This window comes from Trachypithecus francoisi, unplaced genomic scaffold (genome assembly GCF_009764315.1).
Source record: "Trachypithecus francoisi isolate TF-2019V2 unplaced genomic scaffold, Tfra_2.0 Lachesis_group13, whole genome shotgun sequence".
In the NCBI taxonomy this organism is placed as follows: Eukaryota; Metazoa; Chordata; class Mammalia; order Primates; family Cercopithecidae; genus Trachypithecus; species Trachypithecus francoisi.
In genome coordinates, this window is record NW_022681458.1 from 26,136,611 (window position 1) to 26,152,956 (window position 16,346).

At 35.9% G+C, this 16,346-nt stretch overlaps 1 protein-coding gene across 1 annotated transcript in view; it reads left to right on the forward strand.

Annotated features, from left to right (window-relative positions):
- ABCA12 (ATP binding cassette subfamily A member 12) overlaps positions 1-16,346 on the forward strand; it is a 214,955-nt gene that overhangs the window by 108,961 nt on the left and 89,648 nt on the right. The window contains exons 9-13 of the mRNA XM_033230381.1: positions 3,105-3,180; positions 7,422-7,540; positions 8,585-8,691; positions 14,809-15,065; positions 15,157-15,269. Coding sequence (XP_033086272.1) covers positions 3,105-3,180; positions 7,422-7,540; positions 8,585-8,691; positions 14,809-15,065; positions 15,157-15,269 — 672 coding nt within the window. The remainder of the gene's footprint in view (positions 1-3,104; positions 3,181-7,421; positions 7,541-8,584; positions 8,692-14,808; positions 15,066-15,156; positions 15,270-16,346) is intronic.

The following is a 16,346-nucleotide window of genomic DNA, read 5'->3' on the forward strand; positions in this document are numbered from 1 at the left end:
TGTATTTTTATTCATAAAATTTGATGTACTTACCTTTTGTTTGTTTTTAAATTTCCTGCACTGTGAGTTTATCAAGCCAAGAATACCAATGCAGATGTATTAATGTCAATTCCTAAAAGTTATTAACTTTAAACCCCTACCTGTTTGAGCAGAAATTGTGTAGACTTTGAAAACCCTCCTGAGTATTTCTAGGAATCATTCAGGGAACTTAAACTTGTCATTGAAGGCAGAATTAGTGACTACAGTTCAACAGCACTGGGGTCTCTGGTCCAAGTACAAATAACTGCCCCATAACCCAGGCCACCTCATTCTTACTCTTCACAGTGTTCAGCAGTATTTTTGAAAATGAACATCCTTTCTCCCTTGGTTTTTTACTCTCTTATGCTGGAGTGGGATGGTATCTCATAGCAGAGTTGCTTGGATTCTCTCTAATATAATGGTTAAGATAGCTTTGTAGGCTTCATATCACTCTTTCAAGTAAAGAACATAATAGGTAATATTTATTGTATCAATGCTCAGTCCTTTAGTATCTGAAATTCGTTTTATCATCTAAATGACTCTGTGAGATACAGTTATTATCCCATTTTATAGACAAAAAAACAGAGGCTTAAGGAGGCTGGGTGCTTGTCTTACGTTACTCATCCAGCAAATGACCAAACTGAGATTAGAACTTGGATCTGTATATCTCCAAAGCCAGGCCCCAGGAGCTCTTTTATGAACAGCCTTACTTAAACATCTGCCTTCTAGGACATACTTGCTTCTGAGGTATCTCACTGGGACATGCAAGTACCGGCTTAACCTCAGAAGGGCCCGCACTTTCAGCCACTGATGGAGCTTGGCTCTCCATTCACACTTACCATTCTGTGGGAAGCCACATGCTAAATTTTTTCCACTGCCTTCCCTCATTCCTCTCCACAGTCTGATTTCTACCCACTTTCCTCACACCATGTTTATCTCTGATCCACCCTGAAGTATGAGCATACTTCAAGATTTCTTCAGGAGCCTCCTTAGCAACCATGAAAATAGAGAGTTGCTGATAAACAACCTGGCAAGAAAGTTGCCTCCTAACTTCCTATCTCAAGATATCTAATTCTCAGTTCTGCTCCAGCTCGGATCCTTGCTACACAGTTAATACACTCTATAGTATGTCCATTTATAAATACTGAGTTTTGGGAGCAGAGATTATCTTTGTGACTCATTGGAATTTGTTCTTTTGCAAAATAGTACATTATACAAAATCACATTTTTAGGATGTAATTTAGGATAGAAAGCAATCCTTACTGATAAAAAGAGGTTCCTTACTGATAAAAAGAGGTTATCTATGGACCATATTTCTGTGTCTTTGAATATAATTTTAAGTATTCCTAATCTTCCAAATATAAAAGAAGTAAAATCTCAGTTTTTAAGGGTTTGTAACATTTTCTATTTCATTAAGACCTGTTTAGTATAGCATTTCTTCCAAGGTACTTTATAGTCCTTAGTGACCAGAGGGAAAAGTTTTTATTTAGCTTCAGGGTCAAGTCTATTATTGATAATATAAAGTTAATTTTCTATTAGTTACTTATTTTATTTGACTTGATGAAAAAGAGAAACTATAACCACGTAGTATTACAAATACCACTTAGCTTGCTCAGCATCACATAGGAGTTCAAAGTGAGCAAAATTTGATCTTAGAAAAAGTTTTATATGCCTTTCCATTGCAAAAGCATAAATCTCAACAGGTGTTTAAAACTATAGTTATTCTCTATATAGATGCCAATGCATAATAGGTATTACTATTGTTAATTAGGTTTATTATTCTGGGCATCCCATTCATTCTTGGCCCTTTAACTCACTGATGCATTACTATTATTAGAGCAATAATATTCAGCTGCATTGTGAGCAGAGCACAGGAAAACTCCACTCTGCTGAACAGGAAAAACTGAGACAGCTGCTCTGCCAGATAGTAGGGTCGTACAAACATGACTTAAACCTGACTGATACAGGTGACAGACAAGGAGATTTTTAATTCTGGGATAGTCTTTTTTATACACACGCTAATTTAAATAAAATTATAATCAGGACCAGAAAAAATTGGGTGATTGCATAGTTTTGTGCTAGTACCTTTTTAGAAGGCTTTAGGTTGCACTAACTGGAGACAATACAAGAACTATTGAAGCTGGTAATAAAATGTCCCATTGAAAGTGATTAGGCTAAGCTAAAAATGACAACATTGAAACATACTGGATTATTTATAAGGAATGAGTAGAGTCTGAAGAGAAGGCTGAAATAAGTGATACCATTTCCCTAAAGGAGCTGAATTAAAGTATTGGATTTATGATGTTTTTATTTATGCAGGGGCCATTTAAAGCATTTTCATTTTCAATTTTTATGTGAATGCCGTTGCACACTTACTCTTTTATGATACAACCTTATGCAGCAGGCTGAATCAGGGACCTAGTCAACTTCTGGGGTAGCTCATGGTGTTGAATTAGATCTTTGTATGTGGTTTCCATTAGATCAAACTTATTGACTGCCTTCCACACTATGCACCTTCATATTATTTGAGAACTCTCAGAACAGTTCTGTTAACATAAGTCAATTTGCATTCCCAGCTGCATTCAATTGAGATTAGTGGCTGCTTTTTGAAAGATAGAAAATACAGATTAGTGATGGCAGATGTTTCCTGAGGCTACATTCTAGACAACTGAAGGCAAAAAAAAAAAAAAAAAAAAAAAAATTCCAGTGACCCATAAGACTAAAATTGGCTTCATTTGATTAACAAATCATGTGGTAGTCAATCTTCATTATAGTACTCAGCAGTCATCTGCATACGCAGGTCCTGGGATAAAATAATGTAGTGGCTTGATGCACAAAGAACTTGTTAGAAATGCATATGCTTGACCATTGGGATTATTTTGATCAGTAGGCATCTATTTCCTATAAATATCACAAATATTTCCAACAAAAGAGCAGAGATGTCTTTTATACAATTCTTTGGAGAATGATTCTGCAGATTTCTGCATTTTCTCCTCATTAATTTGACCTGGGATGGTTTTCACTGAGGAAGAAAATCTTTAAGCAAACATATTAAATGTTTACCTATATCAAAATTATTACTTTAGGTGACTCCGATAATATAACACATGTGTGGAGTGAGGATGATGGACAGACATTATCTCCAAGCAGTCTGGCTGCGCAGTAAGTCTTTGTTTATTTCTAAATAGGTAGATAACTTGGCTGAATAAACAATGAAAACAATTTCTAAACATAATTCTCTTGTGTACATAAGCATGGAATAGAAAAACCAACTATTGACTGAGCAAAGGGAAGGGCATAGTCCAAATAAAGTTGAAACTTATTTTTTGATATTATTTAATGATACTTTAGCATTGCACAAAAAAAATCTCTTTTTCAGTTCCAAGCTTGCATAACTAGATCTAATGTGTCATGTCTGGATTGGTTACCTTATGCCTATGAGGATGATCTAGCTGGAGGGCTGCCAACACTTTTCTTTCACTACAAACAGTGTATAAGTATCTGTCTTGCTCTGTGCAGGCTGCTATAGCGAAGTACCATAAACTGAGCAGTTGATAATCAAGCTTCCTAATACTGTCATGTTAGGGGTTAGGAGTTCAACATATGAATTGCAGGAGAACATACTCATTCATACCATAGCAGCCTCCGATTTTTTTATTACTATTTTTTGGGTTTCTAGAGAATAAAAATATTTTTTATGCTTAAACAAGATAATGCAAAATTTGCTTGCTTTCAGTGGTATTCAGTTAGGCAAAACTGTTTGTAGGTTATTTAATTTGGGGCTTTTATTGGCATATATAAAGTCCCAGGAATAGGCAGTGGAAATAACAGCAGCAACTATGCTGTCTAAAGACCATTAATGTAAGCACATCCTGAAGTAACTGTGATAATTACGGTAAGAAATGCAAACAGTTGCTTATGGTAGTTAATTGAGGCAAATTCCTGTAGTTCAAGGCAAATTTAGAGACTAGATGGCCTGCCTGTTAGGTAAAGATTGCTTTAGCCTATACATTATACTATTGAAATTCTTTGATTTTAGTCCCAAAGGATATGTTTTTGTGCTAACGGAAATTTATACAAATAAAAACAAACAGGAGTACTTAGGTTTAACCAATTTTTTGTTTTTCTAAAATAGAATGTACATAGGTGTTTGCAAACTTTCTATTATTTAATGAGAAGTTCTCCAACTCTGAGAGTAGATTCTGACCAAAATCCTTGCATAAACAACTACCTCCTGTTTCTGCTGCCATCTCTCTCATCCTCTAAGGTGGCTGAGCCAGGTGCTTCTCCCAGAGCAACCAAGCCCTTAGGCAATTTCATCCTAGCCAGGCTGTCATGTTTCAAATAGTCGTGTCTTTTAGACACATTCCCTCTATAGCCATCAAAAATAATCATAGCAAAATACCTTTAAACTGAGATAACTGCATGCTTATTGCTGAAGCCAGGTATTTTTATCAGAGCCTCGAGGCATCCATAGCATTGATAATGTCAGCGCCACAGACCTGCAGGTTCCACAGCAAATGTAGTTAGTTGCTGACAGCTAGCTGACAGTTTATTAGGAAGAATTCAATACTTCTAAGAGGGCCCTTGTTGTGATGGATGAAATTAAGGGATTTCTTATCTTCAGACTTCCTTTCCATTCCAGCTTTAAAATAATCACAGAGTGGTAACACTGGTATAAGATAAAAGTTATTTTGGCTCAGAATTTTCTAAAGCAAATTTTCAAAAATACTTTTCCCTCATAGCTCTACTTTCTCCTAATTATTTTTGTTCTGAAGCCATTATCTTTGTTTTGTATTTGTACTTATGAACATGAATGTGCATATCCAGACACTTACCTTTTATTGTAAGCACTCTTGGGAATTAGGTAGGATTTTGTATAAAAGATTACTCCAGTGTTTTAAGGGAATAATTGGGTATTCATGCCAAAACTGTGGCACACAGATATGAGATCTTATTTGGGAGTATACTAAGTCTATTCTCAACAGTTTTTGTACTCAAATGTTCTTTATGAAACTAAGAGGATGGCTTAGATGATATTTCAAGGTCAATTCTAGCCCAACTGTCCTCTATTTTAAGCTTGACAATATACCATGAAAATCCCTTGTTCCGGTCCATCTAGTAGATAAGGCCAATATTTTGCTGTTGAGCAGTGCACCAAGTGGAAATAGCTCTATGTTGTAACAATGATAACAGAGAGAAAGACAAACACAAAAGAAGGAAAGGCAATATTGGGAAGTGTGGGGAAAGGTGAGGAGAGGAAGGGAGAACCACCTTACTGAAGCAGGAGAACAACCCGACATGTGCTTATCCAGCGATGCCCCATTGGGTACTTCTCAGATAAATGGCCAGTATCTCTGCAGCTTCCGGCATCTCTTTTCCTCATGTATTTGTCCTTTCCACAGATATTAACTTAAGTGTATGATGTACGAAATACAAATGCTAGATATTCTGTGATGAGGATGGGGTCGGGGTGAACAGGGAGTGGGATACAAAACTAAATGGATCATTCTTTCAAGTTGCTCGGAGGAGAAATGTTTATCTTGAAACCTCTACTTATCACTATAGCCAAATAAAATAGATGGATTATTCTACCCTCCTCTTCCCAAAATAGATGCAGTCAATTTGCAATTATTCTCATAATTTCATTTATCTCTTCTTTGATGTCTTGGATTCTCAAATCCCATCTTCCAGCTTATCTTTAGAATATTCTTTCTGACACTGCTTCCTACTTCCCTCAACATTCTGAAACTGTCATTTCAAAATACCTGCTGAGGGTTTTTTGAGCAAGTGCTGTGACTATATTGGTTAGTATTAGACCTTGGCTTGATTTGATTTGACTTGACTCACTGATATCATAGGTGGACTACAGTCCATGAAACTTGACTGTAGGCGTGACTTCATATTATATGGGTAACCTATACAACAGGGTTAGTTTTATCACCTGTCACACTCCTGTTGCATTTTTAACAGTAATAATGTGATTTAGAAATTTCCCTAATAGACAGTTTCTTTTACTTAGGACAGAAAACTTACTCTAAGAATACACTCTCCTGTCCTTCATTCGTGTATTGATTAATGGCATTGACTATCTATAAGGAGGCTTTGATAAATAGTGAAGCTCACTGTCTAAAATCTCTAAGGTCTGAGACCACCAAATATAGTATTACTAAGAGTCTCTAGTCAAGGAAATGCCTATGCACAAGCATGAGCACTTGGAAAATGGATACTTTTTGAAAAATATATAAAGACTATGAATAGTATTTAAATGAGTCAGCCCTCTGACCACTTTGCTGTGCTCTGATTGCCAAGTTAGAGACTTTTCTTGCCATTCATTTTTTTTCTTTTAAAGTTCCTCAAGGATCCAATGTTGTTAAACCCACATTTAAGCACCCTGAGTCTTCTTTAATATTGATGAAAACATTTTCCTGCATTTACTGGTTATGCCAAGATTAATTGCTCCCATTCGTATTTTAATAAAATCTAAGTTGAACATCCAGTAGGACTAGTTAATTTGTGTTTTGTACAGTTTGATTCTAAACAGATGATCCCCAAATCAGCCATTGACATTTATTCCATCTTTACATAAAATTCAATAGTAGACACTAAGGGAAGAAGTTACAAAATAAATAGAGATGCAGCCTCACAGTTGAAGTGAGAGAGCACACATAATATGCACATACTCACTCACATAGCCTTACTCATTCATGTAGCCTTAAAAGTCTTAGGCCCTATCGTCACATGCCAACCACTTTGAAAGGAAACCAGAAAGTGGTGAATTTGGAAACACTAAATTGGTTGATTGGAGAAAAAAGGAACTTATATCGGTCATTGGGACCCTATTAGTTCACAATTAAATGAATTCAAATCTAGTTATTCAATGTTATAGGTGGAAAGGACCTAGCAGATCATCTAGTCCCCTAGCTTTCAATTGATGAGAAGAATCGGAGAGTCAGAAGGGGGTGGCCAGATTTAGAAAATAAAAAGAAAAGTGAAAAAAATTGCAGGACTAATGGGATGTACTTATACACAAAAAGATTATTCATTGTTTATCTATGATTCAACTTTAACTGGGAGTCCAGTATTTTACCTGGCAACCCTCACCCATTGACCTTTTTCTTTCATGTAAGTGTGCCTAGAAATTGCCTTAAGATGACCTATGATGGAATATTAAAATAATTAAATATAAAGATAGTACACATAGAAAAGGCGAGTCCTCAGAGGAGGCAGAGTAGTACTGCCCTTGTACAGTTAAACTGGATGGGGGAAGACATCCAACTGCCTAGTATTTCAATGTCCGAGTCAACCAATGCCAAACAACCAGGGACCAAAATGATCTCAACAAAATGTCTTTGCTTTATTTTCATACGACTTAATTTCTATATTCTTTTCTAATTCTGCAGGCTCCTAATTCTGGAAAACTTTGAAGATGCCCTCTTAAATATATCAGCAAATAGTCCTTATATTCCTTACTTGGCATGTGTGAGAAACGTGACTGACAGTTTGGCCAGGGGTTCACCAGGTAATACTGTTCTTAGCAGTCAAAATGCTGCTCACGGTTTCTACCTCTGTTCTAAAGTAGTGAGTTTTTGAGGCATTTGCTTACACAGGAAAGAAAATTTGTAAAATCTTAGTTTCCATATGCATCGGTTTCAGTCTGGTGATTTGATATACAAAGGGAATGTGTAGTCATATTATCATATTATTCTGTTGCTGCTGCTAGCACTAGCTGGCCACCTGGACAAACTTTAATATATAATGGCCATATAATGGATAATATGATAATGGCCACTGGGACAAATTTTCCAAGTGTCCAGAGTCATTAGAGGTTCAAATGACCCTTCATGACATTTTTATGCTCTTAATAATCTTAGTTGTTAAAAAATGTTAAGGAATGATAACACAGAGTCCTAAAAGCAGGTGTAAATTACATAAACAAAGGCATTTTTGTGGCAGACTATTTTTATTTTCTACCCTTACGTACTTTATTTGCAATTTTCTCCCTATATGGGCAACCACAAAGATTATATTTAATCAAATGTTTCTTTTTTTTTGAGAGAAAAGACCTATTTTCTCACATTTTCTAGGACACACACATTCTTTTTTCCTACACCAAAAATAGTTTTCTGAGAGTTAATGGCAAGCAAATAGCACAACAAATGTTTAAGTCCGGTCTTTGTTTGCAAGGTATGAATTAGTCAAGGTTGGAAAGGCATATTTATATCACAGTGATTCTACAACCTATTCTCTCCAAGATACTTCAGTTATATAGCATATCCAAAAGTCAGGAATAAAAGCATAGTCAGTTCACAAAGAGCCAAAAGTATGTAGCACCTTTGCTATAAGTATTTTTATCTCTAAGCAGAGAATATTTTTAAAATAATGAATTCTGTTGTCCCCATGGTTAAAATAAAGGTTAAATTTTCACTCATCTTATATTTATATTGAAGTAGGCTATTATCTTAGGAAAAATTTAGTAATAAATCAGGATAGAGGTGTCTTTCAAATTGGTTTCCTAAATGACCTTGCAATTCACATAAAGTAACTCTTCCCCCTTCCTTTACAGAAAATCTAAGACTCCTGCAGTCCACAATACGACTTAAAAAATCTTTTCTTCGAAATGGTTCCTATGAGGATTACTTCCCTCCAGTTCCTAAAGTCCTAAAATCAAAAGTAAGCCATGAAAGAAAAAAAATAAACCTTAACACTTCCCATAATATTTGATAAGATATACTTTTACTTTAAGTTTTAAATCTGATCTTTGTAAATAATGATCCTATTTTAACTCTAGATTTATAATGGCCCTTCTTAGGACTCTAGAAAAATGGTGTCAAAAGAGTTTATGGCTGGATGCAGTGGCTCATGCCTGTAATTCCAGCTACTCAGGAGGCTGAGGTGGGAAGAATCACTTAAGACCAGGAGTTTGAGGCTGCAATCAGCTGTTGTCACCACTGCACTCCAGCCTAAGTGACAGTGTGAGAACCTGTCTATAAAAAAAAAAATGAATTAAAAAAAGTTTTTAAAGAGTGTTATGTTATATAATGGTATTTTGTTTTTAATCAGTGGAGATCTCTGCATGAAATGACCCCAAAGAGCCTAATTACAGTATGTGCATTCATAAGGGAATGGCTAATAATAGTTATCATATTAAACTTCATAATTTGAAAGAGATTTGAAAAAGGACTCATGATTTCTAATTTGAGATGTCGTAAGTTTTAAAATCTGTAAAAGTAGATTTTGAAAGCTGATGTTTTAGATTTCACAGCATACAAAAATCTCAAAATGTTGTTCACCCTACTTTTATTGTCATCAGAAGCTAAAATGAGTAAGTCATATTAAAATTTATGATACTAGAGAATGTGGGAAAAGGCAACCAAAATGTTTATAACTCTAATGTGGGAATCACTTTATGCTTATTTGTCTATTATTCTTCATCTCATGCATATAGTATACAGGTTATCATGAAATTTAGTTTATTTTTTAAATAAACCTATTAAAATTTGAAAGCTGTTTTCCTAGAAAGAATAGCTATTTAATTGGATTTACATAGCCAGGAACAAAGTGAAATTAGAACTGGTTTATTCAGGGCAAGCAAGATGACTTGTATAGTGAACATGGTATAATTAAGCAGGCATGCAAAACATTATGTCCATGTATATTACAAATAAATGTGCTAGTTACCATTACCTACATTTTAGCCCTAGTCTTCCACATGCATCAAAATTTGCAATATACTTAATTCAGCAATATCTTAATTTGTTTGTGCAAATGAGAAGGAAGTTGTACATTCATCTGGAAAATTCCTACTCATCCCTCAAGGACAAGTGTAAACATCACTTCTTCTATAATATAAGAGTATCACCTTTCTTGCTGTTTTTCAGCCAGGATAATGACTTTTTCTTCTGTGCTCCTATAATATTTATTCATTTTTTTTTATCAATTATATGTACTCCCATAATACTAATCTATTTATTTGTAAGACATATCCTCTGACCCCAAAGTGCTTATAGTCAATCCAGTGGAGGAGATGGAAAAGCAGACCGACAATTGTAATGCAGTGAGATTAAGGGTTGTGATAGGTGGATAGAGGCTTCTGTGTATGGAGGAGGGATATCTAACATGGATTGTAAGGGACAGAGGTGGAGAGAAGAAATTCTGTAGACAAAATAATGCTTTCTCTGAGTTTTGAAGTCTGTGTAGAATTAGGTTAGTTGTGCATTCTAGACATAGAGTCCTGAGTTTAAGAAGATAGAGGTGTGAAGTTGAAAGACAGGTATAGGGTATCTGCAGTCATGTGTTCAGCTGGAACAGAATATGCCCATGTGATAGGCAGAAAAGAGGGCTGCAGGGTGAGGGTGAGCCTAGATCCTGATTTCCTTGTCAAGGAGTTTGAATTTGATCATGAAAGTTATATATTTGAAGAAGGTGAAATTTGCATTTTAGAAAGAGACATCTCTAATGAGATGACATCTCCAATGACAGTGAGATTTCTGGCATTTGGAACTCATTACTTGGCATTATAATTTGTTGCACGTCAGGTCTGTTTTCCTCACTAGAGTTTAAGCTGATGAAATTATGCTTTCAACACCCCTAAAGCCCCACATAATAGGAGCTTAAGGCTTGATTCATTCATGTATGAAAAAGTGAGGGTGTTAAAGTAGAGTACTGACAATGTAGTCATGTTCCCTGGGCAATTACTTACTGTAGTTCTTGACTTAGAAAGTCACCAGAAAGCACATAATATACACTAGGGGAATGGAAACACCATAGTCTCAACCATTTATACTAACTGGATGGGACTGGGGCTAAAAATAATTTAAAACATCATCCCCAATTTGAACATAATGGTCTCGTTGAGGGTTACATTATGGAAAAAGTTATAGAAGCCACAGAAGTGGAAATAAACTACATTCTTTTCCTTGGAGTAGAAAATCTATTGTCATTTATAACAAGCATGGCTGCTATTTGAAATTGACGGGACCCATTCAGTCCTAGACCAAAAGCTCCATGAGGAATATTGCCAGGTCTCTTCCTTTACCATTGCATCCGCAGCACCTGGCATAGAGTATGACACATGGGAAACACTCAGTACCTATCACTGAAAGAATGAAGACAAACTCCTAGAGTTTCACAGTTACTGATGCTCTTAGTCCCCTGCTTTGTTCACTCTGATAATTAGTATCATAATTGTGACCATCAGTTAGGCCACACCCAATCTAATGCTTTATTCATGATATTCCTAAGATGGGGGTGAACGCTGTCATTCATTGGTGACTTTTCCTAGCTTTTTCTCCTTGTCTATTCTGCTCCTCTTGAACTTTTGTGTTTTCTCCTCCCTTCATTGTTTTATCTTTTTTCTTTCCAGTTGCTTTGTTGGGAAGAATAACTTCCTGATTAGGGAGCTATGCATAAAGTGGCTGTTCCTGTATTGGGCAGAAATACAAATGACACAATATTTTTTTGTGTAAAACCTGTAAAATTTTAAATAGACTCATTTTCCTCTCTATTTACCCACCAAGAGCCCAGGAATATTGCTGTTTTATCATTTTATGCACATGCTATTGTGAGGTCAATACCATCATGTCACTTACGATTCTGATTCAGATACATTTGAAAAGCATCAGGCAGTGGAGAATTCAGTCACAGCTGGAAATGGCGTTAGTCATCTGTTGTTCTATTTTAAGCCTGAATTTTTACTCGTGATAAAAGAGAGAAGGGCTCTACGTGAAGCTTTGGCCAATCTGCAATCTGAAGTTGACACATGTTTTTGAAGAAAGAATTCTAATTCACTGAATTTATGTTGATTATTAATGACCTGTGAAGCTTCTAGAACTTTAATGCCTATATTGTTCTCAGAATAAAGTAGTAAGTCATGACAAAGACGAAATGACAGTAATGTTTCTCCTTGGTGGATATGCTTCTCAATGCATTCCACATTATTGGCCCTGAATTATATTTTTATTTCAGAGAACGAAGTCTCTTAGCCACAGTGTGGCTAGATTTCCAATTTCCTCTTCTATAACTTTTATCTCACTAAGCCACGACCATACTATATGGACTTTTGCTGGTTTCCCACATATGTACACCAAACTTACAATTAAAAAACACATTTCAGTCTCTGCTGGGTAAAAGTCATTCAAATGTACAATACCCTCAAAGCTCAATTTAAACAAATATATTAGCCCAACAGAATTTATCTTTTTATTTAATAAATTACCAAAAACAAGTCACTGGAGAATGTAGTATAGAAGCTTCACTCCATTTATTACAGGTTTAATCATATCTAGTAATTGGAAAATCAAAAGAAAGACTAGAGTGGCAAATGCAGTTATAGGTGGTACAGTGATTGGGTCTATTCCAGAATGGAAAATTTCTCATAGCGATAGCACTAGTAAGTAGAATTTTTGTACATATAAACCCATTTTTGAATAGTTTGAACTCAGAGGTCAATCATAATATTAAGTACAATGGAAAATAGACCAATGATATTTACTATCTAAGACGACCAACATTTAATTGCTGTAACCTACGTGTAGTTATAAATCGCTCATTAAAGACACATCATTGTGCCTTTCTTATTTGATAATATAGAAATAAATATTCCCAAACATTTGCCGGTACCATAAAATACTTCATTTTGGTCAAATGGTAACTTCTGATTGGAAACTGAGCTGCAATGAATAACACATATATTTGCTTCTTAGGATTTTGTTCCAATTTATTTCCCTTCTTAAAAGAAACAGGTCGGCCGGGCGCGGTGGCTCAAGCCTGTAATCCCAGCACTTTGGGAGGCCGAGACGGGCGGATCACGAGGTCAGGAGATCGAGACCATCCTGGCTAATACGGTGAAACCCTGTCTCTACTTAAAAATACAAAAAACTAGCTGGGCGACGAGGCGGGCGCCTGTAGTCCCAGCTACTCGGGAGGCTGAGGCAGGAGAATGGCGTAAACCCGGGAGGCGGAGCTTGCAGTGAGCTGAGATCAGGCCACTGCACTCCAGCCTGGGTGGCAGAGCAAGACTCCGTCTCAAAAAAAAAAAAAAAAAAAAAAAAGAAACAGCTCTAGGGTAGCTTCCAAGCACAAAAGAACTTGCTTTCCCAGAGGCATATATTATTTTTTCCCCAGGTTGTAGGGCATGGAATATATCCTCAGAACACATAGAACATAGTGAACTGATAGAGTAATATCATTGACAGGATAGGAAATTATTGATTTTCATTTTCCTTTTTTTCCTCTGGGTGTGGGATTTTTAAGCCCTTTTAAAGACAAAAGCACCCAGTATCCTACAATACCTAAGAGGGAAGAAGATAAGGTCGATAGTGGTGCAGACTTCCAAAAAATCAGGTATCTCTTGTCCTTAGTTTAAAGACAATCTTATTAGAATGAATGTGATCTTCATGCTGCAGTTCAAGAAAGACTTTTAAAATTTTTTGTTAACCTTTAAAAATTGTTGACTGGCCACAGTGGCTCACATCTGTAATTCCAGCACTCAAGGAGGCTGAGGCCAGTAGATGGGCTTCAGCATGGGAGAGAGAACAGCCAGGGCAACGTGGTGAAACCCCATTTCTACAAGAAATTAGCCAGGAGTGCAGGTATATGCCTACAGTCCCAGCTACTTACTTGAGAGGCTAAGGTGAGAGGATCACCAGAGCACGGAGGTTGAGGTTGCAGGGAGCTGTGATCATGCCAATGTACTCCATTGTTTCCACAAAAAGAAATACAAGAAATTAGCCAGGAGTGCAGGTATATGCCTGTAGTCTTAGCTACTTATTCGAGAGGCTAAGGTGGGAGGATCACCTGAGCCTGGAGGTCAAGGTTGCAGTGAGCTGTGATCGTGCCAGTATACTCCAGCCTGGGTGACAGAGTGAGACCATGTCTCAAAAAATAAAAATAAATATAAGAATTGTGGTAAAATAAACATAACATTTACTATCTTAACCATTTTTAACTATACAGTGCAGTTGTGTTAAGTACATTCACATTGTTGTGCAATTAATCTCCAGAACTCATTTCATTTTGTAAAACTGAAATTCCATATTCACTAAACAACTCCTCATCTTCTACTTCCCCAGACCTTAACAACCCACATTTTGCTTCTACCTCTGTGTATTTGACTACTCTAGGTACTTTGTCATACAAGTGGAATCATACATTATTAGACCATTCACCTTTCATTTCTTGAGACTGGCTTATTTTATTTAGCATAGTATACTCAAGGTTCATTCATGCTGCAGCCCGTGTCACAATTTGTTTCCTTTTTAAGGTTTAATAATATACCACTGTGTGTGTGTGTGTACATTACCACCAACAGTGCACAAGGGTTATAATTTCTCTATATCTTCTCTAACACTTGTTATTTTCTGTTTTTTTTTTTAATAGTAGCCATCTTAATGGGTGTGAGAAAGAAATGCTTTTTAGAAGTTCCAAAACAAACCTGCTTTTTATCTGCCCTTACATATGATTTAAAATGTAAGTCAAAATATAAAATTAGTCAAAGTATTTGTGAGTTAAGCTGGATAAAACTAAACTACATTTTTTTAAACCTGTGACTCCACAGAGAAAGACAGTTCTAATAGGCCCAAAAGTTTTATCAAGTTCTTACAGGAATAATAAACTCAAATGACAGAGAGCAGTACTTCATAATAAAACTAACGCCAAATGCCAACTAACCAAATACATATGCAGAATGTTTCTCTTAAAGGAAATCAATTGTGGTTACTTATTATCAAATACTATAGATGTAGAAAAATGTTACTAATCTATTTCCTGCTCTTTTCCCTTTTTGGAAAGCTGTCTCAACTTCGAAACTTGACCGAACTTCTTTGTGAATCTGAAACTTTCAGTTTGATAGAGAAGTCATGCCAGCTCTCTGATATGAGCTTTGGGAGCCTGTGTGAAGACAGTGAGTTTGATCTGCAACTCCTCGAAGCAGCAGAGCTGGGCACCGAAATAGCAGCCAGCTTACTGTACCATGACAATCTCATATCTAAAAAAGTGAGAGATTTGCTGACTGGGGATCCAAGCAAAATTAATTTAAATATGGATCAGTAAGTTTTTCCATTGTCTTCTTCCTTGGTGAAATCTCTTTCAAAATATTGATACACCTAGTTGAATTTCTTCTTTTCTGTTTTGTTTCAGGTTTCTAGAACAGGCACTGCAAATGAATTACATGGAAAATATCACTCTGTTAATACCGATGGTAGAAGTCATGCTGCATGTCAATAACAGTGCAGATGCTTCTGAAAAGCCAGGTGTTTCCCCATCTACATTTTAAATCTTGTCTTATTAGAATGCATGTGATTCTCACGCTGCAGTTTAAGAAAGGCTTTTTTTGAAGTTCCCAACCAAACTCGCTTTGCTATCTGCCCTTACACATGAGAAACCTGAAGCATTCAAATGTGGTTACTTGTCTAAAGTAAACACACAGAAAGCTAGCAGAGAATGAAACAGGGAAATTTGATTTCACAGCAAAAAGATCTTCAAAAGTTTAACTAGTTAGACCATTCACCTTTTGTTTCTCTGATATATTAACGGGTATTCGATAGTCAGCTGCAAGGGCAATGATGAAATTTACTTGCTTCTGTGAAAATAATCCGATGGAAAAAAAACCAAAAGGATGTACTGCTGTCTACAGAAATCTCAATTCAGAACTTTCTATTAGTAATCCAAACATGATGTATCATGCAATATGTTTCTTCTTTGCATAATTCCTCAATACTGAAAGGAAAGGCATTCAGAATTTTGGACAATGGGCAGCCACAAAATTGGAATGGCACTAGGTTCAAAAAGGTATATTTGCATGAAGGATTCTTAAAAGAAATGGAAAGGCATTTGCAGGATGATTATTACAATCTGCTAAAATCAAAATATTGTTTATTGTGCCATAAATGACCCAGAAATGAAAGACTTATAATCACTCCCCTAAAAGAGTTTGAAGTTAAACACATTCTATTTAAAAGTGAGATAATGATTGTAAAAACCCTTTAAAACTGTAGTGTGACTGTAGTTAAAGAAAAATGCTCTGTGGCATTATGTGTGGATTTATCAAACTTTGTCCAAATTGACAATATTACGTGATCCCAGATTAAAAAACATATTGAACCTGTGTGATATTTTAAATCAAATGGAGAGATATTTACTTAGTGCATTATGTGATCAAAATCTGTGAGGAAAGCATATTTTCCTTAAATCAACCTTGAGTTGTAGATACCTAAGGAAAATTTATAACCCAGAGCAATCTGTTACCTTGGGTTTATGATATCATAATAAGAACAAATCTAAATCAGATAGAAATAGGTCCTAAATATGCAAAGTCTGCAAAAACTGGG